We start from the raw sequence: 27,683 nt of genomic DNA, 5'->3' as shown, positions 1-27,683 counted from the left end.
AGATAATGGCACTTCATACTATTGTTTGAAACATTAAAATTGATTTAAAAGAAGTTAATAGAAATGTTTTGGCATTAGAACATATGAGATCAATGATTTACAAAACTAGTTTTATTATGATTTTCAGAAAACATAATTAGGTCTTTTTGCTACTGTTTACTAGGTTTCTTAAAAAAAATATCCATCCTACTGAATGGTTCAACACCTGAGTCTTAAAATCTTATGCAGGTGCAGAATGCTCAGAAACTGGGCAAAACATGTACCTGCCTCTAGTGTGCATTCCTAAAGAACAAGAAGTTCTTAGGAATTTTAGGTCCAGTAACCTGATGAGTAGTTTCAAGCAATTACTGTGAAAACGAATTTAAAATACTTGATTCTCGAATAATACAAAAACGATTTTAGCATTAAAAGAAAACAGCAAACAATATCAATTCAGAATCTTCCGTCCAACTTGAAGACTAGATAAGATACTGATTAGGATAATACCACCTTTCTAAAATAAAGCAAGTCATCTTAAAAATTAACTCCTGTTAAAATAATTGGATAATAAAATTAGAAAAAACCACAAGGATATTTTCTTACCTAATTGGAATTCTAGAAACATAGCACCTTAAACATAAAGAGGTAATACCAGACTGACCTCCCTTCAAAAACTACCTCTTGAGCCTTCAGTTCCTCTACCAATTCTATTCTTCTGGCCATTTATTTATTTGCTTTTATTTTAGAATTTGAAGTGAATTATAAGGGGCTCTTTCTGTGAAATTAATTTCAAATGAAGTCCCCAGAAAAGATCTGCCTCAAATACTACTATCTTATGAGCCCTTTTTTTCACTTGTCAACTAACAATATACAGTTTATTATTCTTCCTTGCCATGTTGTACTAAGCAATACTGAAAAGTAGGCAAAAGTTACTACTAAGACTACGAAAATTAGCTGGTGGAAAATTTGAAGTTTCATCCTAAATAGACTTAACCACAAGGGTACTTAACAAGTCAGGTCAAATTTCACTTTTTAATAAGGTTACTTTAAAATCAAAGGCTCACTCTTCCAAAACTCCCAAAGCCTTATAACTTAGGCTCTTCTGGGCATAGAACTGCTAGAAGCCTAAAAGTAACACTTTATAGTTGTCCCTTTTAAATGACTCTTTAAACACCCAAGGAAGAAGGCTAAGGGAAAACCAGTAACAAAACCAGCCAAATGTTCCAGCAATTGGCTTCCTGCCTATGTTCCCATTCCAAAGAAATGCAAGGTACTACCCTGCAATAGCACTTCATGGACAACTGGGCTTTGTCAGGGCCAGTCGACACTTGATACCCCATATCTCCTGGTTCTTTTGGCTGGCAATTGTAGGCCTGGCGATGGTGGTGAAATAGGCACAATTAATCTGTAGGTGAGGAAGGGCTTCCCGTAACAGTTGAAGGGTATCATCTGGCACAATTCCGAAAACTTGTAGTGTTTTTAATGTGGGAATTTCTCCAAGTTCACTGGAAAAGGAAAAAAAGGAGACTTTGAGTATCTCAGTAAGGAAATTGTTTGAGTAGTCTAGTGTTTACAATCTGTTCCAAAGCCAGGTAACCTGAGGAAACAACTTGTGATAAATGATTTGATGAAATAGCAAACATTAAACATGGATGCAGAAGCCTTTAAGCTGGACCCACACTGCAATCTGAAACACCTCTGCATTTCAATGCTGAGGCTTCCAACAACGTTAGAACTCACTGGAACACTTACTAAAACCTAACTGTATTGGCTTCTCTTTTCCCAACTCTGTATGTACATAGCAATCTGACAAGTTTACTGTGTTTTGGGCTAGTAAAGCTAGTGATGGTAAATGTTTTGCTGCCATGAGTTGTAAATACTACCTATTATGTACAATTTAAGGATGTAAACATCACCTTTTTTTGCAGGCTCTTGCTCATCAGAAGTTGACAGGGTTATTTTCTTAATGGTGGTTCACAGTTAACAAGTCTATTATGGCTAATGAAACCTGTCAGTGACATCACTAAGATTTTGTGAGTGTGTGTGTGTGTGTGTGTGCTGGTCTTAACTTGAACTGAGGGCCTGGGCCCTGTCCCGGAGCTTTCGTGCTCCAGCCTAGTACTTTACCATTTCAATCACAGCTCCACTTCTGGTTTTTAGTGATTAATTGGGGATAATCGTCTCATGAACTTTCCTTCCTCCATTCTCAGCTCTCAGCCTCCTGAGTAGGTAGGATTATAGGCTTGAGCCACAGGCACTCAGCAACTTTACTAAGATATTTTAGATAGGGTGATGTAGCTGGGTACAACCAGAAAAAGGGGTGACCCATCATTCACACACTCTCATCTCTCTACACACTACCATGTTTCCCTTGTCAGACAGACCAGCCATCGTCTTAGGTATTTCATAGTAGGTGAAATACAACTGTGCCAACAACTGCATTCTGATTCATAAAAACAACGAACAACTCCCTCCCAACAAAAACCTATAGCCTGCTTCTCTCAAGTCAATACTTGTTGATTTTGCCAACAGTAGGTCCAGAAACTCATGTCCTCTGTATTTGCTCCAGGTTGGGACACACAGTACAAAGTCTTAGGAAGGGGAACATTTATTGAAATTTCAACAAAATCCAGCTGCAGATCAATGAACACATCAATGGTCTAGAGTCAGAAGCAACCTTTCTATTTTAACACTGTCAATAATTATTCAAGGAAACTAGGCTTGTAAGTGCTACTTGGCCACCAACTGGTCTTCTTTCCAGCCTGTTCCATATATGAACATCAAAGGTATTTTCCTAAAGAAAGCCTGCTTACATGCTTTCTTTACTTATGGAACCCACTATTCAGGGGGCCTAAAACCTTCTATGCTGAACCTTGACCTCCCATCTTCCCACCACCCCTCTAAGTGTGTTACTCTACATTCCACAATATCTTAACTACTACAGATGTTTAATATATGTTAGTGGAATACAAGATGAAGAGTAATTTAGAAAAACATTACTCAAATAAATTTGCTTATTCAGAATGGGGCAGTAATTGCTGGAGGGCAAAATAAATGGAAGAAAATGAATTGGAACAGGTTGCAGTTGTTCGTTTCTGTATTGTAGAAGCAGTATAAAAGAAAAGCAATGATCCGTGCAGTTTATACTTTTTTTTTGCCCAGTTCTGGGGCTTGAACTCAGGGCCTGGGCATTGTCCCTAAGCTTCCTTTTCTCAAGGCTAGTGCTCTACCACTTGAGACCCAGTGCCACATGTATGTTAGACAAGCACTCTACCACTAAGCCACATTCCCAGCCAGCAGTTTATACTTATTACCACTTTAGAGGAGAGCAAGCCTGTTCCAATCTCAAGCTCTCAAGCCTTCTTATGTGAAATCTGAGTGTATGAGAATCTTGAAATACCTAGGAGGATCCTGGTTTTGGGATATCCAAAGCAGCCAAGTTGTAAGTCATGCTTCAGTGGGGAATATTCAAAAGAAGAAGCTTTGAGTGGGAGTAAGAGTGGCAGATGACAGAGGAGGAAATATTCTTGCAACAGCTTTGGGAAGGAAATCACATGTCACTCTCCCAAGTTACATGTGACAAGGGAGCTGCAGAGAAAGGGCTGATGGGTCAAGAACCAGAAAGTCTTCAGATTTTAAGATTAAAAAAAACCCTGCCTCTTAGTATGTATCTATGACAGAAAAATTTACAAACATCTCTGATGTTACAAGATACTGGAAATCAAATGAAGGGATAGAAAACAGGAATGAAGTATTTTCAGACCTTTCTAGCTTAAGAACTCTAAAATGATACTGACAAATGTCTTCAGATTTTTTTTTCCAGTTTAGTAAACAAAGCATGTTTATATAAGAGGCTGAAATGGGAGGATTACAAATTTGAGGCCAGCTGGGCTTCAAAGGAACAAATGAACCCCCCCCCCCCTGCACCCAAAAGACATTTGTAAACACTCAGGTTTACTCCTCATTTCATCTACATAAGCCTGTCTTCCTGAAATACAAAATCTAAAATGCCTTAACTACATATTCTAACAGGAATTTTTAAGCCTCTCCTTATCTCCTATCAGTTTACTCTCTCTAGCTTGGGTTTCTTACTTTAATGAGAAAGAGGGTATAATTAGAAAAAAGTTTAGACACACAAAATAAGATTAAAGAAGAGAATACAACAATGGGAGGAATAATCTATAGTTTTATTTTTAAAACAATACTAGTAAAGCAAAAAGACATTCAGATTTTACTATCATTCTTCTGAGATAAGAAATATCCTTCTATAGCATAAGATGGCTAGTTTGCTAGAAATTATTACTAAGGCTCTTTGGAAGTTTTTTTAAAAAATTTTTTAATTTTTATTTTTGGTCTGGTCGTGGATCCTGAACTCTAGGCCTGGGCGCTGTCCCTCAGCTCTTCAGCTCAAGGTTAGCGCTCTACCACTTGAGCCACAGCACCACTTCCGTTTTTTTTCTTTTTTGCTTATGTGGTGCTGAGGAATTGAACCCAGGGCCTCATACATGCAAGGCAAGCACTCTACCACTGAGCCACCTTCCCAGCCCTGGAAGTTTTATTATGAATTTCAAATACATCAGCTTCCAGAATGATGCAAAGGAATCTGAGATACTTCTGGATAGGGTGTCAACAAACTTATGTAAAAAGTTTAAAGTATAAATCATGACAGTATTTATATGGTGTCTAAAGAAACACTCTATTATAATAGAGAGCATATTTTTGCTCTCTATTCTGAGGTTTTGATATGCTTAAACCCTTAATAGTTGTTTTTCTTTTATCAAAGGTAGATTTAGAAAATCAGAGATAATGTTGTAGACAGGGCACTCAGGCCTATGTCTTCATCATTCTTCACCATCAGTTCACACTGGCTGTGGGATTACTAGCAGGCATTCCATGTGTATTCTTGTATTATTCTTGTATCTAGTAATACAAGAATAAAATGCAAGAGCACACAGCCTTCCCTTTGCCTCTGGCTAGAGGAAAAGCATTTGGTCTATCACCTGTTAAGCTTCATTTTGAAGCCAAGGAACAAAACAAGACATATGGACAGATCTGTTGAGAAAAAAGAAAAGAATTATCTCCACTTCCTAGGGGACAGCCTAGATTCTAGGCAGAGGAAAGACACCTTTTTGAGTAAAGCTAAAAGCTCTGAGTACTAGAAAAGAGAGGCAGGAATTGTAAGAATTCCATGAATACAAACCTAGATCCCAGCACTTCAGAGTTATGCAAGTAAATTATAGTATCCTTTATAGGAAACAATTTGAGATACTTAGGCCCCCTGAGATTAACTGAAATTAATTATGATTAATTTAATTATGCCAGACTTCCTAATTCTTCTAGTTAATTCTGTGCCTATAAGTATCTGATTTATTCACTAATTGGTTAAAACTATAAGATCCAAGCCATTGATTTGAGGACCGGACACATCTGTTGTCTGAATTCATCATGTTTCTTGGGTAAGAAGCTGAAGCTAAATGACTGTCATGTGATAGTGCTGAGCATAGCAGCCTCACTTGAGCAGACTGACCCTAATAGGTAGGGCACGTGATTAAAAGACACTGACCTCTTGTGGTTTTTCAATAGAATTGCTCTACCTTTAGCATTAGAAAATAATGTCAAGGCCTTTAGGGATTAAGGAAAGTCTTATTTTTATAAAGAGATGATGATAGACTCATCATCAATCCTGGATCAATCATCTTACTTTTTAGGACCCAATATACTATATCTACTAATAGAAGGCTTTGATTCTTCATCCTCCTTGGCGACCAGGAAATTCCTCACTCCATTACAGAACTTTTTCTCTAAGCATAGATGAAAGCTTTTGAAATCACTTACAGTTAATTGAAAAATTTGGAAAACCAAACCAAACCCAAACACTTGGGTTCTGTGTTCACAATGATACTCATGAGGACTTTCTTCTACTACTTCTGTGAGTCTTTTGCAGAGGCTAATACAGCAATCTAATGATGTAATGCTGGCAGTAAAATAATAAATGCTTAATGACATTGCCATTCCAGTCTCAGTTTACCCAACATTTCAAGCAAAACTGACATGGTCTTCTATTTGGCTACTTTCTTATCCAGTTTGTGATACATTAATATTAACATCTGCATTACAAACGTCTGCTATTAATAATAATGGCTTTTAACACTAAGTAGTAGTTTTGCTGTCTTTGCCCTCTTATTAGCATGATAATGTAACATACTTACAGTAGAGTTTCAGGTATGATATCATAGCACCGACTAAGTGAGAGGTGTTGGAGGTAGTGGAGATGGAAAAATTCCGGAAAGCAGTCAGTCTTCAGCATGATACTATCACTGTAAAAGAACAGAAGAGATTCAGACCCACTTGTCCTTCCTTGATGGAGAATACTACTGTTTTAACTCCTCCCGTTCAAAATTAAGATCTTTCCCCCATTTAATGAGCAATCATAAAATTTCAATGTTTGATATGAACTTAATAAAAAAAATAATACCTTAAGTCTAGGTGAACAAGGTTGGGGCATCTTCTAATTAAGGTACAAAGATCTAGGAAAACAAATGTGATGGTCACTATCAAATGAAGAACAAGACAAGAATATCTGCTGTTAAGAACATCTTTTAACACAGGGCCGAAAGTCTGGACAAGGGCAGTTAGAGATGAAATTATTAGAAAAAGCCAAAGTGATCAGAAGGGCACACAAAATTTCCTACATAGAAAATTTGAGAGATCTCATGAAAACGTATTGGAAATGCTAAAAGAATTGTGTAAAATGGTTAACAAATTACAGCTTATCTATGTATCAGTGAATGACTGAAAGAATAAAGAAAGTGGGGAAGGATTGTTCCTAATAGCAAAAAGCAAAAGCTAACACTATATAGACTTGACTCTTCAAATCAGTGAAAGAAATTCTGGATTACTAAAAATCAATGCAATATACCATGACAGGAAAATAATTTCTCTAATGCAAATAATATATCCCAATAAATTCTAGATATATTGAAAAAGCTCTAATGCAAAAATACAAGTCAACCCAAGCTACTAAGTAATCAGAAAAATCAATCAATAAAAGTTACTTATTTGAAATGAGGCAAATTTTACTGATGCTGTTGACATCTATCTATCTATCTATCTATCTATCTATCTATCTATCTATCTATCTATCTATCTATCTATCTATCTATCTATCTACCTACCTACCTACCTACCTACCGATTGATCTATCCATCTCCTAGTCCCTCTTGGGCCATATTCTCTCATGTTAACTTAAGACTTGCTTTTTTTCCAAGTGTCTCCTCAACATTCCTACTTGGATGTACAACAGACATTCCAATTTATGTCTAAAAGCAAACATCCAGCCTCTCCCCTAATTTCATCCCTTCCCTGAAGTCTTTCTCACCTAACTTCCCACATCCAATCTGTCACAAAATCTTTTTTATATTGGCTTTAAAATGTGTTTAACATTCAACCATTTCTTAGCACCTTCAAAGCTACCACCCTCATTTCCTAACTGTCCTCTCCACTTTCATTCCTGACACTGTTTTCTCAACTTGGTACTAGAGTGAGCCTTTCACAAGGTAAGTCTGATCACATCGATTAGTTCAGAGTATTCCATGGCTTCTGCCTGGGCTCAGAGCCCATGGCTGTCTCCTCTTTCCCTTGCCTCTTCCATATCAAAGGCCACTAGACTTGTGGCCCTTGGTTGCAAAATGTTCTTTTACAAGTCCCTGTGGATTTCTCTTCCAATCAGGCTTCTGCTTCAGAGTCTCTTGGACCATTCCTTCCATGTAAGAGTAGTCCCTTCTAGCCCACTGTGCTGATGTTTCCTCCTTGAATTTGCAATGCCTTCTATAATGCTTAGGGAGTCTGCTCACTGATGATTTGTTTTGCTTTTTGTTTCATGTACTTTTGATAATGACTGTATAATACTAAACTCAGATTTAAAGCAATGTTTAAAAGGAAAATTAAGTAGGGGTAGGGAGGGAGTAAAAAATGATTAGAGCTTATACAGACCTCTACAGAACATGTTTCCCTAGTTTCACTAAGCAGACATTTGAATGGCAGTGCAAAGCTGAGTAAGAACTCATAGGCAATGAATGGCTCCAATCTCTGGCCATTCATTCAAGTCTAGCTATTGTTTATTAAAGCCTAATGTGTCTTATCAGAGGACAAACTAAGCCCCAGTTTTTACATACTAGTTAAATGTTGAGAAATATTGGTAAATGTTGATTCAATAATAAAATAATAAAAGCTTAAACATGAACACATCGACACTCAAATGAGCTAGTACCACCAGGAACATGGGATTGATATAAGTCACCATATTATGTAGGTTTTTTTTTTTTTTTTTTTGGTACTGCCTAGGCTGAATGTAAGTGGAGATTATAAAGTTTTGTTTTGCCTGGTCATGCTTGAACTTGGCGTGGGAGCTGTCCCTGAGCTGCTTTTGCTCAAGGCTAGTGGTCTACCAGTTGTACCACAATGCCACTTCCAGCTTTTTTTTGTAATTTATTGGAGATAAGAGTCTCATGGACTTTCCTACCCGGGCTGGCTGAGATCCTTAGATCTCAGCCTCCTGAGTACTGAGGATTATATACGTGAGCCACCAGTGCCTGCCATAAAGTTGTTTTAAAAACAAAAAACTGAACCTTTCTATTTGCAGTCACTTATCTTTGTAAATCAGATTCTCTCAGTGTTACATCAATGTGTGTAAAGACTGGAACTGCTACCTATCCCAGGTTTCAAATGCCTGTGTCCATGGAAGAAACATCACTGCCTTTGCAGACAGAATTCAGTTATAAATACAAACTTATGAACAGGGCTCTATCAGGGCTTCTCAACCTTAACCCTGGCACCGACATCTGGGGCCAGATTCCTTGTTAGTCAGCTGCAACCCACTAGATGTCAGCAGTTCACTGACAGCTGTGACCACAACTCTCTCCAGACATTGTTTTAGGTCCCCTTGCAGGAAAAACTGTCCCCAGTTGAGAACCACACACCAAATAAAATCACCCTTTTCATTCAAGGGGGATTGGCTTTAGACCCCTGTAGATACAGAAAACCAGGATGCTCATGGCCCTTACATTAAATTGGGTAGTGCTTTCTGGTTTATAATCTCTACATACCCTCCTGTATGCTTGAAGTCATCTTTAGATTACTTTTAGTGTCTCAAGATGTAAATACTATTTAAGAATTTGCATACTATATTGTTTAGGAAATAATGCCAAGAAAAAATGTACTTGTTCAGAATAGATACTATTGTCTTCCGGAACATTACTGACCTGCTGTTGGTTGAATCCATGGATGAAGGAAAGGCAATATGTTTTCATATTGGTGTTTTGCCTAGTAATTTAGTTGATTTAAAGTAATTCTTTACATACAAATTTTAGGCAAATATTTTAAAGTATAGTTTTATTTCCTTGCTTCCTTCCTCCCTTACCTTTGTTCCATTATTATTATTATTATTATTTTTCTTTTGTAGTACTAGGGCTTGAACGCATAGCCTGTGCTTCCAATGTTGGTATTTTAAGTTCTCTAACAATGACTCCAACACTCCTGTATTTTTTTTTTCCTTTTCTCTGTCCTATCTTATAATCCTCCGATGGCATCTCAATTAGTTAGTGTTATAGATGTACACGATCACATATGGTTTGTTAAAATGGGAAGTATCTTCTTAATATTTTGCCCATGCAGGATTGAAACCATGATCTTTCTAATCTCCACTTTCTAGGATGACAGGTGTGAGCTATCTGCTTGATTTGATTTCACCCTCTTGACTCCAGCTCACAAACTGTTTACCTTTATTCTTCTGATCAACAGTTCCTCAGCTGTAAAATGGAAGTAACACGTACACTGAACTAAATAAAACAATGTATATAGAAGAGAACTATGCTCAATCCATCAGATGTGTGATTACACTTCAAATTCCATCCGCTGAGGCCCAGGAGTTCTACCTGATTTCTGGAGATTCTTTCGATAGCCACTAAGATTCAGCTGGGTGACAGTCTTTGACACATGTGCCACAGCCACTTGCACATGCTTTTCAGTAAACTCAAAGCACCAGGAGAGGTTCAGCTCATCCAGTCTGCACAAAAGAGTGTTAAGGAAAACATGAGCCCATCCATCATTCAAGGAATTTGCCTTACATTGAGGGTGGAGGTGTGGGGTGGAGGGAGACTACAAAGATCCAGGAATTCCTTATCATTACATGTACCACATCTCTGTTCTAAGCTTCTCACTTCCTATAACATTCTCCCATCTCAACTGTCCTGAAAGGTGCTGGAGATCTGAATGAAAAGCCCAGGAAATGCTTTCCTCTCCAGAAATGAAGGAGAATTTTCTCTCCTCCTTTGGAAGACACACCCCACTGTAGGACTGGAGGTAGAAATTCTAACGTTATGTTTTCTTTCTCAAACCACTCAGGTAACTGCCAAACAGTCATAGAGACTGAGCAATGACCCAAGATGTTTCATAAAACCAGTAGAATGAACTGGGATTCTTGATAAAAGAGATGCAGACTTTGCAAGAAGCCATCCCCATTTAATTCTGCCTCCACTAACAGAGCTAGTGGAAACTGGCAGGGCAGGGTTCCAAAGACAATATACTGCTGACTAAATGTAGTACTCTGCATTTTGTGTTCCCTATACCATTCTAACCCCAAGGAAATTTGCTTCAACAGATCTCTTGAGGAGGAATGGGTACAAAGACTGTAACATGGAGACCAAAAAAACCCATTAAACAAATGAACATATACATTGTATTGTGTGTTCTAGAAAACAAGTATCCTCTCACTCTGCAATATGATTCTAGTGTTATTATTAAAGATTGGAAGTGGAGTCACCACACTTATTATGGTTTATACTTACAATGTAACATATTTGATCCAAACTGAAAGTTCTATAGGTAATACAGGCAAAGACCTGCTGGTATAGATAGGTATAATCACATTTCTTTCAGCTATGCTGGGCTAAACACATGGCTTCTTACTCCTTATTTTCATAGTAACAAGCAGGAAGTGAGGACTACTAAACAAATCCTTCTCCCTTCCAAATAGTATTTGGCTTTTGAGTTTAGTCAGAAAGTTAGATGAAAAGAAAGAACATGGAGCGTTAAGAACACCTCAAAAAGTTCACCAATGATTCAGATGTGAGACACTAAAGCATTAGCTACAAGAACTCTATAACCAAGTGACAGATTTCTCCTACCTGGAACAGCTGCTTAGCAAAGTCTTCAGGGCAGATTCAGAAAATCCCCAACACCCAGAGAGGTTTAGTCGCACTAAGTTTGAGTTCTGTGCAAGCTGACTAGAAAAAAGAAAAATGCCAGAGGAACAGTGAGAAAGCATGTTTATTTGATCAACACTTACTCAGAGAAATACAGGCTAAAACTAAGTTGCATTCCCAAGTTGCTGACAGGAGAATCAAGTTTAAAACTTCTATTTCATTATCACTGTGACATCAAGGGGGGGTGCTTTCCCTCAGTTTACTCATCTTTGAAATGAAACAGTGTATCAAATGAGGGCTGTTAATGAGATTAAAATGATACAATGCAATGGAAGACTTGGCATAGCACTTAGCACAGAATTAAGTGGAAAAGAAATATTGATTCATGTGCCCTTTATTAAAAAAAGACACTGGAAATAATTTTGCCCACAATTTATTTATTTGATTTATTTTTATTTTTTTTGGGGTGGAGGGGTCCGGTCGTGGGGCCTGAACTCTGGGTCTGGGCGCTGTCCCTTAGCTTTTCAACTCAAGGCTAGCCGTCTACCACTTGAGCCACAGTGCCACTTCCATTTTTTTTCTTTTTGCTTATGTGGTGCTGAGGAATTGAACCCAGGGCCTCATGCATGTAAGGCAAGTGCTCTACCACTGAGCCATCTTCCCAGCCCCGTTGCCCATAATTTTAAAGTCACAAGGTTTATTTTAGTTATGTATTTCTCATCTGTAATATTCTTAATTTTCCTTTGTAGAGAGGCTTTGTAAATATTAAGAGCCATTATTCTGAGATGGTTTCTTCAGAGTCAACCAGAGCCTGGACTTCTCTAGTCTGCCATATAGGCTCAGTATAACGTGGCCTGCCTCTCTTCACCCCTGAGTCCCATACTACAGCAAACTTCCAGCTACTTCTCAGTTTAGAAACAAGATTCCAACTGCTTCTTTTATCTTGGGAGATCTCCGAAGTGACTATTTTTAATACCTTTGCTTACTAGGCACTTCCTCTGAGAAGGCTATCCTCCCTAAATTTAATTAGGCCTCCTGTGTGTTGCCACACAATCACTAATGCATTTAACAAGCATACTGGACTCCAATTATCTGCCTCACTCATGACTGAGGCGTGGGCCACACAGTTCAGCCTTCTTTCTATACAGCCCTACCACAGAACCTGGTGTAGAGTCCAACTTTTATTGCCTGAATGAGTTTGGAAAGTTCTGCAAAAGTTGGAGGCTATAAGATATATTTTCCATGTCTATCTGGATAGTCATATGTAGAGAACAAAATAACACACATAAAACAACTGTTTCATGCTCTGGCTGCCACTCACTTGACAATGGGATCCGAAAGCTGCAGGCTTTCCAAGCTTAAATTCTGTAACTTGAAGCACTCAGACAGAATACCATGAAGAGCTGACACATTTATAACTGAGTTTGACAAATCCATGTGCTGTACACGAAAAGAGCTGAACAAAGAGGGGAAAAAAAAAAAGCTCATATAAGAACAACCAGATCAAATCTGACTCCCTCCTCTCCCCAAATGAGCAGCCAATCACTAACAAGACTCTACATACACAGACTTGCTGGTAGTGAATTCCCATTCTCATCCATTTTTAAAATTCAAGTGAGGATGTTTCCAACATCGACCCAACTAGAAAACTCCTAAGCACATTATGAGACAAGGAGATTAAGCCATGACACCTGGCTTCTGACAGGGTGAGTCGGTAGCGGTAGTGGTATTTTCTAAACTGAAGATAGTGAAAGTGAGGGAGGCAAAGTTTTATTTTAGATATGCTAACATTGAGGTACCTGGAACAGTTTCATGTGCGGAAGACTGTAGGTAATAGAAATAGGAGTTCTGAAGACAGGGCTGATTTACACATTAAGATTTGATGCTTCTGAGCAGAGGTGGGTGTACAGGACACACTTTGAGATCAGCATGTGCATTAAGAAGAAAAGAAGCCAGAAACAAATCCTGATGTGAACAAAAGAAATCACACACAGGGAGAGTCAGAAGGAATGATGGGACCGGTAGTTTTTTCAAATTGTTATTATAAAGGTGATGTTCAGAGGAGTTACTGTTTTGTAAGTCAGGTAATAAATACATTTCTTTTGTCTGCTGTCTTCAACCTATTTTTCTCTTTCTTATCTAGTACTACTCAAGTATTAGCACTCTTCCCTAGTACTGAGTAATTTCCAACACCACAGAAACATTTTTAGTTCATAAAGATGGGGTAGAATGATGAACAATGAAAGGGGTGATACTGGATTCATTATGACATATTGAGTTGAAACTCCTTTGTAAAACTTCTTTGTACAACTACTTAAAAACAGTAACAACATGAAGGCATATTTTAGGTTGCACATTGGTCCACACTAGGACAGAAAATCACACTACAAATCTGGAAATACCCTTCCCACTGATTAATAAGAAACAAAAGAATATGGCAGTCTGGCTCTGTCTGTGAGCCACTGTCTTCATGTGCTGAGCACCCAGCTGTGGTACTGGGGATTCAACCCAAGGCCTTGTGGATGTTAGGTAAGCATTCTACTACTGAGTTCCAGCCCTAATGCTCAAATACACCAGGAAGAGCACCATAATAACCCTGAGTTACAATGGGAACAGTGTCACCAAAACCTGTGCCCTGTTTCAACCTAGTGGCCATATAGCATCATATGTAACTAATACCCATACTGCGAAGATGGCCTGTGGCAGACTGAATAAAGAAGAAAAAAAGAGTTGATCTAATTCTACCTTGAGATTTAGAAACTTTTCTAGGGTATTTTCTTCTTTACCTGAAATGTTCAACCAATGGTTGCTCCATAAAGGATCGTTGGCAACGAAAAGCAATCACCCCTCGGGACAGCAACCGAGCAGTGACATCCGGGTGCAGATTTCTACCTGTGAGGTCTAAAGACTGCCAGAGAGACTCATCAAACCTAGAAAAAGGGAAGAACCTGATTCAGTAAGTCAGTTACTGTGATCGCTGGAATCCAAAGCTAGACCAACAGGATATAGCCACTAAATCCCCTGGAAGCAAATTCTGCAGGAACTTTTGTTTCAAAGTAGACTGTGCAACCAGCTTTACTTTAATGAAACTACTGTTTTATTTTTTTAAATTGTAACATGGATAACCTTTCCTCTTTCTTTACTTATTTCCAAATTAGATGGCCTAAAGTTAAAATTAGTACTGCCAATGGTCAGAGAATAAAATTCCAGAATTCAGCTCAACTGAGACATTTAAACTGCTTAACTAATTATTACTATGTAAGTAGATGCGAAGGTTCTCCAATGATTCTATTTGCTAATTGTGTTAGGCATAGAATTCTCAATTATTCAAAATGACACAAAAAGGGAAAGAGAGCAGCATTTTATTGGCTCTACAGCTGTCATAGATAAAAAAAAAATCACTCGTCAGCTATGCTTTGGTCACATGACTTTGTGTTTGCCTAAATGTGAAAGGAAGAGGGAAAAACAGTAGATTCTGGACAAATGTTTCTCAATAAATTAAATAAAAAGGGAGGTTCCAAAAATGGACTAAGTAACACAAGAGAAGTTTAACATCTACATATTAATTCAAATAGAAAAAGAGTAACCAGAAGTATAAACTCATGAACAAACAGTCTAAATGCTTAGGTATTCTAAAATGTTTTAACAGTGCTTGATATAAATGCTCTCATTGGCAGCTGAGTTTTTAAATAATATGCTATATAGAAATTGTCAGTATGTGATTTGACCCTTATTACTAAAAACGTAGACTGGAGATAAGGTATTTTTAAGAGAGTGATCTTCTTTGGAGAAAATGAGAGCATTACCATGCTCTGGTTATCTCAGATCTCATGGCTCTTGTTTCCACTTGAAAGGATGAAAACACAGTGTGCCCAGCATTCTGTAATAATCTGGAACAAGTTTTGTAACATTCACCTTGTTCTTAAAAAAGCATGCATCTTGGGCTGGGAAGGTGGCTCAGGGTAGAGTGCTTGCCTTGCATGCATGAGGCCCTGGGTTCAATTCCTCAGCACCACATAAGCAGAAAAAGCTGGAAGTGGCACTGTGGAAAGCTGAAAGTGGCGCTGTGCCTAAGTGGTAGATCTGAAGAGCTGAGGGACAGTGCCCAGGCCCAGAGTTCAGGTCCCACAACTGACTCCCCCCCAAAGAAACAAAAACAAAAACACCTCTATCTTTAAGATACACAGGAAGACAAATTGAGCTATCCAAGCCAAATGTAACACGACATGGTTGAGGATGTGGAGTTAACCAGACATTTGACGTCTACTTTACCATTCATTTTCTAATTTACTTCTGACTCTCTGGTTTCTTCATCTCTTAAACTGAGAACATATGCATATTTAAGACCCCATTAAGGAACAAACTGATAATAGCCCCTGGCACAAAGTGCTTTAAAAGTGCCTGTTACTACTTTAATGACAACTGAGGTGAAGATTAAGGGGATTTGGGAGGAGACTCTGGCCAAAGGATGCAAAGCAGCACTTATGGAGGATGGGCAGCTAATGTTCTATGTGAGAACTAGCAGTGAATACAGTGTTCTACATTTTGGTAAATGAGTGTATTCTACCTACTTTAGCCATACACACACACATACACATACATACATACATACAGACAGACACACACACACACACAGACACACAAAAGGTAACTATATGAGATGAAGAGAATGCTAATTTTCTTGAATATGGTAACCATTTTTACAACCTCTATTTGTGTCAAAAGATCATGTAACTATAAATACATACAACAGGATCTTTTTAAAAAACAGATTGAAGACTAACGCATAGTTAGCGGAAAAAGAAAATCAAAATGGGTCTTTTAGATGTGGCTGCAACACTTAGCCACTATTACGACAGTCAATAACACTGCCAAACTTCCTTGCCTTCCAGACAACCTGATGGCAACTATCTGTGGTGTTATTTCCAAGGCAGGCAGCTTCTGTTGCCTCACAAGGGAGTTCTAGATGTATGGAGAGAAGTCATGATAGACTGTCTCCAAACACATAGTAAAGTTGGGGCAGGCGCCTAAGGAAGGGGGATGATTGGGGAAGGTTGGAAATGAGAGAAAGTTCCATTTGAAAAACAGAATCTTGGAGCTAGTGAGGTAACTCAGTCTAGAGTGTTTGCCTAGAATGAATGAGGTACTAGGTTTGATCCTCTGCACTAAAGAGGAAAAACATGAAAGTCAACCTTTTCTTGCTTCAGCCCTGTTACTGCTTTCTCAGGTCACCACCCATGCTGCCGAAAAAACACCAGCTGATATATAGGCAAACAAAATGATGTAAGTTTATACTAATAGAAGACCCTGTCTCTCACTGTGAAATGAGGACTTGAATAAAAAGAGGAAGATATCTAGTTTCTTTGGAGATGCTGTATTCACCAGACTAAAATGAATATGTACCTTTCCTTTTCCCTACCACCAAATCAGGTAAAAAATACTCACGCAAGGCAATACCATCTCTTACAAACCCCAGAGACTCTCAACAGCTCAGGGAGGCACAAACAGTGGAAGATCCCCAGGAGCAGCTCATCAGGAAGACAGTCCCAGGAAACACCTGAGAAGAGACAAAGAAGTAAAGTTGCCCACCACCATTCTTCCCTGTCAGGTCTACTGAGTCTCTCCCAGTACAGGAAGAACATCTAATTGTTCACTTAAAGGGGGCTTAACACAAACCGAATTCTTCATCCTCACATTTATTTTTTCCACATGACCCACTTTCTCTTCACTCTCAAGTGAACATCATCTTTTGTCAGCAGTGAGAAATGAAAAGTTGGAATATTTTTTCTATCATTCTTCCTTTCAGCTCCGACTGCCAACTGTGGGCAAGGAGAAAAAGGCAGTAAGATCACAAATTCGAGGCCAGTCTGGGCTACACAGTAAAACCTACCTTTAAAAAAATGAATACAAGCCAGGTGCTGGTGGCTCACGTCTGTAATCCTAGCTACTCAGGAGGCTGAGATCTGAGGATCATGGTTTGAAGCCAGGTGGGGCAGGAGAGTCATGAGACTTTTATCTCCAGTTAACCACTAGAAAACCAGAAGTAGAGCTCTGCCTTGAGCAAAAAAGCTCAGGGACAGTGCCCAGGCCCTAAATTTAAGCTCCACCATGGACAAACAAAACACCAAAAAACAAAGGAAAAAAACTTGCATCTTCATAGAGCACAGATTCTAGTGAGTGGGAATGATAACACAAAATATAAATATATTACATAGTATGTTGAAATGTATAATTGCTATGCAAAAATAGTTCACCCAGGTAAGGGTGATACTATGGGTCAGAGACAGGTATTACATTTGCACTCAGTTAAGGCAAAGCCCTGACTGAGACTGTTTCACTGAACCAAGTGACAGAATGAGCCCTGTGAGCATCTGGGTGCATTCCACGAGATGGGTCTCATCTGAGGAACTGCTTGACAGGGTAATGATAAAACGAGAATTAGTCTGGTATTAGGGCTGGTGTCATGGAAGCTTTCTATGTTACAGTGAGGCTCTTGGCTTTGGTTCCAATCTTAACAAGGAACTACTAGAGAATTCAGATTGTAGAGATGTCAAGATTTCACTTAAGTTTTAAAAGGCTCCCCCTGGCTATTGTAAATTTAGAGAAAGGTGGACACAGGAAGACCAGTGATCTTTGTCTTGTAAAAGTAATCTATAGAGATGCTAAGTCTGGTGATAAGCTCTGGCTCTTGCCCATTAAAAGCTACTAGAATTTACAGAGCAGATACATTGTGCCAGGAATTATGTAAAGGGAAATGAAGGTACTATAAAAAAAAATGGAAGAAAGTGACAAATATTACAGCTATTGTCTTGGCAGCATACCTGAACAGTCTTTCTAAGATAATTGTTTCCTTCCCTCAATTAAAACCCTTCAATGAAACCTTCAAAGATTTAGCCTAAGTCCACACTGTTTAGCATGACATCTAAAGCTTTCATGCTAGAGCCCAATTCATTTTTTTCTGGATTCCTTTTCTACAAATGAGTTCCAGTAATGTGGAGCTTTCTGTAATTTTTAGAATAGTCATTTTACTTCACATCTCAATAGTCTATGTGCTACGCCTTCCTCTGGCTGCTGTTCTTTTAAAAATCAAATTATTAAAAAGTCCTACTCCTACAAAAGTCTCTTAGGACATGACAAAAGACAGTAACTTCAGTGCCATGATTCCATTATTTACTGAGCAGGCCCCTACTTGTCCATAAGTGCTTAAGAATCTGATTTAAAAAAATCATTCCTTGTATTTCTAGGAACTAAAATCTGGTCCATTCATTTATTCATCCAACATGTTCAATATGCTGATGGCCTGTTCTAAGGATGCAAGGATAAACAGAGAAGTGCTGATCTTCACTCTTCTCAGAGCTTGAGGACAGATAAGAAATTTCAATGAAGTGCCCTAACAAGCTATGAGAACACACAGGGAAGAAGTGGTCACAGGGCCTTTCCGCAGCTAGTGGCCTCTACTTAAAAAGGAGCAGAAAACAGCCACTTGCTACATCAATGCCTTTTAGAGGACAAAATTAAAGTACCAACTGAGGCCCTGAGAGCTGCATGCACAATGAAGATGGTAGATCATGCATGCTAACCACATCCTTCAACCTGGGAAGGCAGCTTGGAGGTTATGCCAAGGCTCCTCAGAATGGCAAACTTTCTGGGCTAGTCACCCCATGTCTATAGAATATAAGGTGACAGTGGCTTTTTAAATTGGGTCCCTGCCTATCCCCCAAATCAAAGTCAAAAGATAGGCTTTTCTCAAGCTCTTCTTTAACTTTCTCATCTCTGCAGTGTGATTTACCCAGACCCTATATCTACCCCCTATCTAAGCCTGAGATCCCCAGAAGCAGGTTCTGAAGCTCTGACTTCCAACTAGTTTATCTGGAAAGTCAGAAAGTACTAAAAAAAAAAAAAAGGTAAATAGAGACATTGCAGGGAACAAGTCAGGTTGAGTCATGTTTAATAAGCAGGTTGTTGTACTGAGTAACCGGGGGTTCAAATCTTCCAAAGCCTTCACGAGACTATCTGGAATCTGTCTCAGCTATTCCACCTCAGGGCATGCTGCTGATAACTGAATCTATCAGTGGCTGTCAGTCATGGACTGTGAATTCAAACAAGGTTAACTCCCCAGCATTCCTGTCTGGAGACAGCTCCCAAGCAGTCACTTCTGTGTACAGAACAAACACCTTTAGCATTGAGGGTAAGGTGCACTTCCAGGGCCATTGACGAAACAACCCCACCACCTCCACAGGTGGGAAAGGAAATCAGAAAAGCTTGCTGAGATACGGCAGGGCAGCAGAGGCACAAATGACATAAATGAACAAATTTAGTACTTTTTTATTGGGAAGAAATAAGGAAAAAATAGAAGAGCAGCAGGAAAAAGGTAAAATGCCAGCGATGAATGCAGAAGCCAACAAACTCAGGCAAGAGCCACGCAGAACAGTCCAGAGTCAGGAGGGCTTGTGCAGCAACATGTCTTTACCTGCCCAACTCCTACTTTCCCTCCACATGTCAGCTGAAAGAGCACTTGCTGTAAGAAGCATTACCAGGTCACCAGTAAAGCCCTATGCCCAGGTTTACATACCCAGTGATGTGTAATTCCTGACATATAACTAGTTTTCAAAAAATATCTGTTACATGCATTATGCTTTTTAATTACTTTTTCACCAACGTTGAATGTGCTAACTGCCTTAGTGTAAATGGCTAACCCATCATTGACCAATTTACTACAGGAATGATGCCTAAAACAGAACTAGCACTGAATATAAGAAATTACCCAATGGATGTATAAAGGAATGATAAAAACCCTAGAGAAGAATGGTGACCTTTTATCAGAAACATACGCAAGACTACTGGCCTCTCAGGACCAGTATTGTCACTTGTAAAATTATCAGGCTGACCTCTTATTCCACTTGCGACACTTCATTGGTGCCTGAAAAATGTAGTAGAGCTGGAAGCTAAGGTGTAAGCCCTAGGCCTTACCCAATGATCTCACTGGGAGATGGACTAATAAATAAATATTTAACAATAGAAATCGCCATCTATTGGATGCTCTAAAAATTATCAGCATTTATTAAAGCACAAAGATACTTGAATACTAATTATTAGTATTCCCATTTTAAACCTAATGACAGTTACCTTAGTGGAGTTAAACAAGTTTACCAATGTGACATCAACTCAAATTGGGTAGCAATGCCAAAAGGCAAACTTGGGTTTCCAAACTCCATGCCTCAAATTGAGGTTGCAGATTCACAAGACTTGAGTTTGATGGCTTATCTGATAGCAGAAGACACTGCCAAGAAGATCCTACCACTCTTGGCCTTTGGGAGAAGGGGAAAGGAACTTCAAGAGAAGATAGTATATGACAAAAGGGACGAGTCTAGTGAACATAAGGCAGAGTAGAAACTCAAATCCAAGTCTGACTGCAATGTGTATCCATGTTCTCTGTTCTTAGTGCTTGCTTATTGTGCAAGTTTAGAAAAGCTGGCAAGTAATCCAGACTTAACTCCGGAATCATCAGATAGCAAGTAAGTGATGGAGGGAAAAGTAAGTAAAATAAAGATGTTGGGAGCTATCAGTGGGCTCACCATCAAATGGGAGGAACAATGGCCCAGGACATGCACAGCCTCAGCTATAAGAAAAGTGTGCAGAGCTCCATTCAGCCATCTATACAGGGAAATCCAACTTGCAGGGGTCCTGAATGAAGCTGTATCAATCTGGAACTGGTTGTTATCCCAGCAGAGGGGGCAGAACCTTCTTAATAGCTGTGATAGTGGCTGGTATTCAGGGTGGTAGATACTGAATCTAATTTTACTTGCCATATCTAATTCTCAGAACATCAGCCATCAGTTTCCTGGATTCTTGACTATATTGCTGCCTAGTTTGTCTGCAGAGAAGGAAAACTCGAGGTCTTTCCTCTACTTGCTTTGGAGAAATCAACAAAACTGCACACCAGCACACATGAAGGGAACTAATGATTAAGCTCAAGGGCTTTAGTGTCCCAACAGGAGAGCAAAGCACTGAAACATGTGTTTCAGAAAGGGAAAATTGGCCATATACTGAGCTTGCTAGCGGTCATACTCACCCAACCATCATTGCTTCTAATTCCTTCTGAGACAAACCCAGCTTCTCACCTCTGTAACCCACCACTTCCCATACCTCTCACACTCTTCTGGAAAGGAACATTTTCCACTATTTGATCCTCCCAGCAGTGTTAACTCACCTATGTGACTAGCTGTTTCTTCTCAGAACATCACCTACTGCACTCACATTCAAATTGCTAATCCTAACATTTTGACTTTTAAAACTGGTCCTGAGCTTGTAGTCTCCGCCCCTAGGAGGCAAAGGCAGGAGAAATGTGAGTCTTAGCCTTTGCTTCCTGGACTCCATAGTAAGACCCTATCTCAAAAACAAAGTAAAATGAGAATAAATTATTCTTGTAGGTATCTAAAATCAAATCACACTTGCAGGAGGAGGCCCTGAGGTCTTGCTACTCATACTACTGTTTTCTCATCTTTACTTTTTAAGGAGGGGGAGAGGGGATCATTTCATTATTGCTTTTGCTGGCCTTTTTTTAGGTAATAATGTGTCACACTTCCTATCTGGTCAACTATGCAGATTACTATCCTGGATGAGTTCACTTTCCTCTTCCCACAAACAAAGAGAAAACACAAGACTGTGCAGGCTTTTATTTCTTTATTTTATATTTTGGTAAGGAGAAAAAAAGAACAGAAAAAAGGCAAAACTAAATAGGGGTCTCGTGCATTCCTCAACCCTACAACTCTTAAACCTTTAATTTCTCCTTCATTTCTCTCTTTTTTTCTGGGAGAGGGGTGGATACTGATTTTGAATTCAGGGCCTACTGTTTGCTAAGCAGGTGCTCTACCACTTGAGGCAAACCTCTAGCCTCTTACTAGTTTTTTATTTTTTAAGAGCGGGGACTCACATTCTCACTTGGCTTTTTCACTCAAGGCTGGTGCTCTACCACTTGAGCCTTAGCTCAACTTCTGGCTTTTTGCTGGTTAGCTGGAGATGAAGTCATGGACTTTTCTTCCGGGGTTGGCTTCAAACCAAGATCCTCAGATCTCAGTCTCCTGAATAGCTAGGATTACAACTGTAAGCCCCTAGCACTGGTTGGTGGGTTCTTTTTGAGATACAGTTTACTGTTGGTCCACAACTGGCCTGTATCCTCGTCTTTGTGCTCCCTTTGTTCCTGGGATGAAAAGCAGAGGCTGTTGCACCCAGCCATTGTGCGAGAATTCTCCAGTAGGTTGAGATGACAAAGAGAGGCCTACCTTGTCCAGACACAGATTGCGATGAAATCTCTTGTATTTTTTTTCTTAATGTCCAAGGTTAGCCTAAAGCTATAATCTGACCTTTATCACTCAAGCAGCTAAGGATTACAGGTTTGAACCACTGCTCCCAGCACAATCTTATATTTCTATGAAAGACTTGCTTCACCCTGAAGGATGAAAAGATGTGCAATGAAAGAAAGAAATTAAGATCTGAGAAATAAGTTATAGTAAGTAAGCTCTGTAAGAGCAGGATCCCTTTTTTTTTAAACCTTCCTTACTATATCCTCAATTCTACAATATTGCTCAATAACTGGAAAGGTCTCATAAAGACTCCTACAGAACTGGGGTAGAGGAACTATCAGTTGAGATTTACTGATGGGTTTAGAAATCAATTTAATAAGATTAACTAGTATTTTATGTCAAAGAATAGACATCTGTTGTAACAGAAAACATCTTAATAAGGGGAAATGTATTCTACAAAACTTGCGGATATACATCCAGGATTTCAGCATAAAACATATTTCTTGCTAATTAAAAAAGTTAAAAATGTTTTCCCTGAGGATATTAAGACAAGATACCCAGGCTCAAGTGTTCTAGGATAAGAATCTCAGGAATTTTGCACTTTGAACAAGTTCCCTTGGGGCTTATGATATATTGTGAACCTCAGAGTTTCCAATCTGAGAATCTTTGTCTGGCCTGGAATTTTAAGCAGGCTAAGAGCCATAGAAAAACTGATCAACAAATTATTTCAACCACATTTTCATGGCCAACGCCTGTCAAAGGGCCGAGAATAAGCTCTTAATGATCATAAGTGTGAGACTGTCCTCTTTCTGCTTGTTATTGGTTGTTTCCTTTCAACTTCTTCCGTATGCTCACCCAAGGGCCAATGAGACCTGTTCTGGTCTAGGCTGACAGAACAGCTTTAATTTTCCACTATTAAGAGAAGAGGATGAAGTGGAATTCAGATGTCAGATGTGAGGCTGGATTGGGGCTTACAGGGAAAGCTTATTTAGCAAAGAACCCACAAAACTTAAATCCCAGAGTCAGTCATCAGATCTCTATGCACAGCAGATGTGGCCTATCATATCCTAATCCTAGTAGAACTCCAGCCACCTGTCCCGACAACTGCAGACAAAAGGTCTCTGAATGAGGACCAACCAATACTGGAGGCTTTGGCTTGCTTCTGGGAGCCCATCAGAACTGCTTTCCACAGCTGTCTATCCTGTATCACTGAGCCCAGTTTTCATCCATAGCAAAGGACCAATCACATTTGTCTAAGTCCAGGCACATACACATGTATGCTATTGTTTCCCCTTTGTCTCCTGTGCCTCTTACTTCAAACATACAATTTTAGGGTCAATATTATAATCCAGTCAAACTGACTGTACCACTTTCAAGACCCCTCTTTTTTTGGAACTTCCACTTTGGCTGAGTGGAAAGATGATTCACATGGCTGAGTGAGAAGATTATTCACATCTACCCCAGTGGGAATGGAGTAACTTTTGCTCAAGGCCCTCTCTCCCTCTGGCCTCTAGGGGTCCTTGCTGTATGAGCTACTCCTTTGCTCCTAGTCACACATAACTGCAAGCTGTGTGTGAGCTGCTGCTTTTACTTTTGGTCCTTTCTTTTCAACTTGACTTGCAAATCCCTAGGAGGCAGGATCCATCCCTTATACTTGTATCTGTTTTTCAGACACTCACTTTTATTTACAGATGTGTATGTGTGCATGTAAAGGACATACAGCAGACACAAAAGCTATCAGCACTGAGCCATTTAATCAAAATACCTTAGCAGGAAATACTTTTTCCATGCTCCACATGCTAAACACAGCAGACTTTTTAAAGATTAAAGCTCTATATGAACAGAGTTGGATTAACAACATTACGCACTCAGGTCAGCATTATTAACAAGTCAGCTGACTTCCCTAGCAGGTGTCAGAAATTTTGTTGACCAGTGTTAACTAGTTTTATTTATACTATTATACTTGCCAACAGCATGCGAAGGGCTTCACATAGTCTCATTTTAAGCTTCACAGAAACCCATGAAATGGCAATTATTACTACTGTTCAAAGGCGGGAAAAAAACTAAGGCTCATAGAAACTAAAGCCCAGATTGTCTTATCTCCCCGCTACTGTCTTGCTATATTTTTGTTTTGTTTTATTTATTTTTGTTTTCATTTTTAAATAGTCTTGCTATAAACAGGCTTGCAGAAACATGAAATTCTTCTTCCTCAGCTTGCTGAGTTGCTGAGATTAAAGATGTGCACCATCATGCCCAACATTAATCTAATTCTTTATAAGGACTCCTTTGCTGTAATTTGGATAAGGCCCTCTTTCCCAAATAAAGGACTGAGAAAATTTAATAACTATTTTCAGCAAGCAATCAACCCAAACTCATCTATTCTTCTGCCAAGTCAAATATAAAAATTTAGGACTATAATTATTTACCTTGACTCTCTGCAGGACTTTTCATCTTCATCTCTATTTTATCCATCACACTGTTATTTTCAGTTTAGACTGACCACTTCCTTCTATGAATAATTTCAACAATCCTGTAATTCTGTTGTTTCTAACATGAGACTATATTCAGGATAAACACTACTGCTTATTTTTGCTCCTCCCTTCTCCTACCATCTCTTAAAACAATCTCTATGCTTCTATCCACGACCCATTCTATTTTAGTCTCAGCATTATCTTGTGTCCTCTGGAATGGTTCCATCAAGTCTGGTCCACAACTCTGCTCAACACCACTTCTTGCCTAACTAGCCTCTTTTTTCCCCTTTGCCACTCAATTGTCATATGGCTTCCTTGTTATTCATCCTTGTCCCATGATCTTGCAATAGCTCATCCTTTTGCCTGAGGCTCTTTTCTCCAAGGTATTGGTAAGGCATACTCCCAGGCCTACTTCAGGTCTCTGCTTTTTTAAAGGACACTGTCCAATTGAGCACTGAGGCATTCCCTCAATACTGTTTAAAACCGCAATCTACCTTCCTACCCCAGGGCTGCTTCTTCTCTTGGTGGACTCAATTTTGTTTTTAGTTTGCACTTTTCATCCTAGCACACTATATATCATATATATTGTTTGTGTTTCTTAACTAGATTGGAAGCTCCATGGAAAAGGTTTTTTTGTTCACCACATATCCACAGCAACTAGAACTGTGTCTAGCACATAGTATGTAATCAGAATATATTTGCTAAATTGTTATTTTAAATGACTTACTACCAAGAAAAACTGATTACCGTCCTCCCCTTGTTTTATAGTTTTGAGTACTCTAGGATATTCTTTTTTTTTTTGGCGGGGGCGAGAGAGGATTGGGCACTGTTTCTAGGTTTTTTTTCCCCTCAAGACTAGCACTGTATTACTTCAGCCACAACTTTACATCTGGCTTTTTGGTGATTAATTGGAGATAGGAGTCTCACAAACTTTCATGCCAAGGCTAGCTCTGAACCATAATCCTTAGACTTCAAGCCTCCGGAGTAGATAGGATTATGGGTGTGAGACAGTGGGGTCCAGCTACTACAGGATTTTGATCCACCCAGAAGGTACCTATTAGGAATGTGGACCTTTTAAAAGGGTAATTACATGGTTCTTACGTTTTAGTCAATTCATTCTATTTCTGGGCAATTAATCTATTACAATTCAAGAGATGGAGTGCTTAAGAGATACTAGAAAAGAGGAAAGATGTAACAATTGATTTGAATATGGGAGGTGGGAAAAAGCTGATGTAAGTTTTTCTTTTAGGTGACTGAAAGGTAACACCAAGGAAATGGAGATAGAACTTCCCAGGAGATGCTCGTTTGGGAGTGGACTAGGGGATATGTCTCTCCTCATACATTAATATTTTGTTTAGCAGTCCATTTACAAATAAAGTGACTAAAGCAGGAAAGCTCACTGGAATTATAAACAGACAAAATCCTAGAAGATCATAGTTTGTGTTTCCATTTATCAGTGGCTCTGAGCTGGACTTTGAGCAGGCAGATTCCCTTCTAAGGAAAAAGACAGGAATATTGTCTCATAGGTTAAAGGTTTCACGTCAACCGTGCACCAGAACATAAACAGCTATGAAGATTCTGGTAGGCTTCAATGATGACTGGTCTTATTTTACTGCAAAATAACTTTAGAACTCGGCAATTTCGTAAAGATCTCCCAAAGAGGGTTTGCCAACAAAATGTTTGGTTCAATCTACTCTTTACTTAACTGATAGTGCTACCCTTCTATCTTACCTGGACAGGTCTCTCGATTAAGTTTAGGTCGACGGATGATCACAAAGTCTTTGTCATTCCCTTTGCTCTTATGCCTTTTCCTTTGCGGACTCTGGGAGTGGCCCAGGATTGGGAGTAGTTCCTGGGGGATGTTCTCACTGTCCACATCTTCCTTCTCCAGGGTGGAAACTCCCATGCCTGACAGCAGTTCAGACGTTTTGCTGGAATCCCATCCCCACGTGAAGCTGGTGGTAACATTACTACTCTGATCCGGAATCTCTTGGAGATGCTTCCTGTAGAAGGGCACAAGACCCCCATTTCTTTTCAAAATACATCCCTAAATAATTCCAAGGCAGGCATGAAAGAAGCATTAAGTGATGTATTGTCGAAAAGATCCACAACAGCTACTAAAATGGCAGTTAAAAAAAATGATGCAGCAAGATTTTGAAGAATAAAAGGAAAAAAAACTGAACCAAAAGGGCTTTTAGATTTACGATCACGCAGGCCTGGAGAATTTCTTCCCTTGGAGGGAAGGAGGAAAGAGGGAGGGAAATCAGTGGTGGAAAACGGCTGCAGGCCATCCCAACTAAGGAAGGCAAGTAAACTCGCACGCTGACTTCACATCCAACCATCCATCCGTCCTTTCCCCAGGCCGAGGCCAAGCCACCATCAGTAACAATCTCAGCAATCAGAGGAGCGGCCTAAAGAGTTACAACGGTCCATTCATGCTCGGCAGCTTTTTACAAATGGCTTACCTGTGCATGGCGTCCTCTGGTTCGAGAGTTTTAAACTCGTTCATTAGTGACAGAGCGACCTGTCTTCCCAGTTCCCGCTCAACTCGCGTGGGGGCCCCCACAAGCGGCCCCGGCCGCGGCAGCCTAATGCGGGAATTCTAGTAACGTTCCATCCTCTCCGCGCGCGCAGACTTCTTCGGCCCGCTCACCCGCACGGCGGCCGCCTACTGCTGGCGCGCTGCCTGCTGGGAATTGTAGTTCCTGGCCCGCCTCCCTGGCCTACTG

At 39.5% G+C, this 27,683-nt stretch overlaps 1 protein-coding gene across 1 annotated transcript; it reads right to left on the bottom strand.

Moving 5' to 3' along the window:
• Positions 1-317: 317 nt before the first annotated feature.
• On the bottom strand, positions 318-27,607 carry Skp2 (S-phase kinase associated protein 2). The gene is made up of 10 exons (XM_042690615.1): positions 27,420-27,607; positions 26,686-26,957; positions 16,626-16,737; positions 13,967-14,110; positions 12,502-12,636; positions 11,163-11,261; positions 9,912-10,042; positions 6,455-6,506; positions 6,189-6,296; positions 318-1,484 (listed from the first exon to the last, which is right to left on the bottom strand). The coding sequence occupies exons 1-10, from the start codon at positions 27,461-27,463 to the stop codon at positions 1,271-1,273; spliced, it is 1,311 nt and encodes a 436-aa protein (XP_042546549.1). The 5' UTR covers positions 27,464-27,607; the 3' UTR covers positions 318-1,270.
• Positions 27,608-27,683: the final 76 nt, after the last annotated feature.

The sequence above is a fragment of the Dipodomys spectabilis genome, unplaced genomic scaffold (genome assembly GCF_019054845.1).
Source record: "Dipodomys spectabilis isolate Male_0828 unplaced genomic scaffold, ASM1905484v1 ptg000138l, whole genome shotgun sequence".
In the NCBI taxonomy this organism is placed as follows: domain Eukaryota; kingdom Metazoa; phylum Chordata; class Mammalia; order Rodentia; family Heteromyidae; genus Dipodomys; species Dipodomys spectabilis.
This window is presented reverse-complemented; position numbering and strand designations above follow the sequence as displayed.

Bases quoted from the DNA above. Each gene is read 5' to 3' on its own strand.
- Skp2 (XM_042690615.1), bottom strand. From the start codon at position 27,463: ATGAACGAGTTTAAAACTCTCGAACCAGAGGACGCCATGCACAG. The intron at 26,958-27,419 runs GTAAGCCATTTG...GCCCTTCTACAG, and splicing joins CCAGAGGACGCCATGCACAG to GAAGCATCTCCAAGAGATTC. The intron at 10,043-11,162 runs GTAGGAGAAATC...TCTTTTGTGCAG, and splicing joins TTGCTAAGCAGCTGTTCCAG to ACTGGATGAGCTGAACCTCT.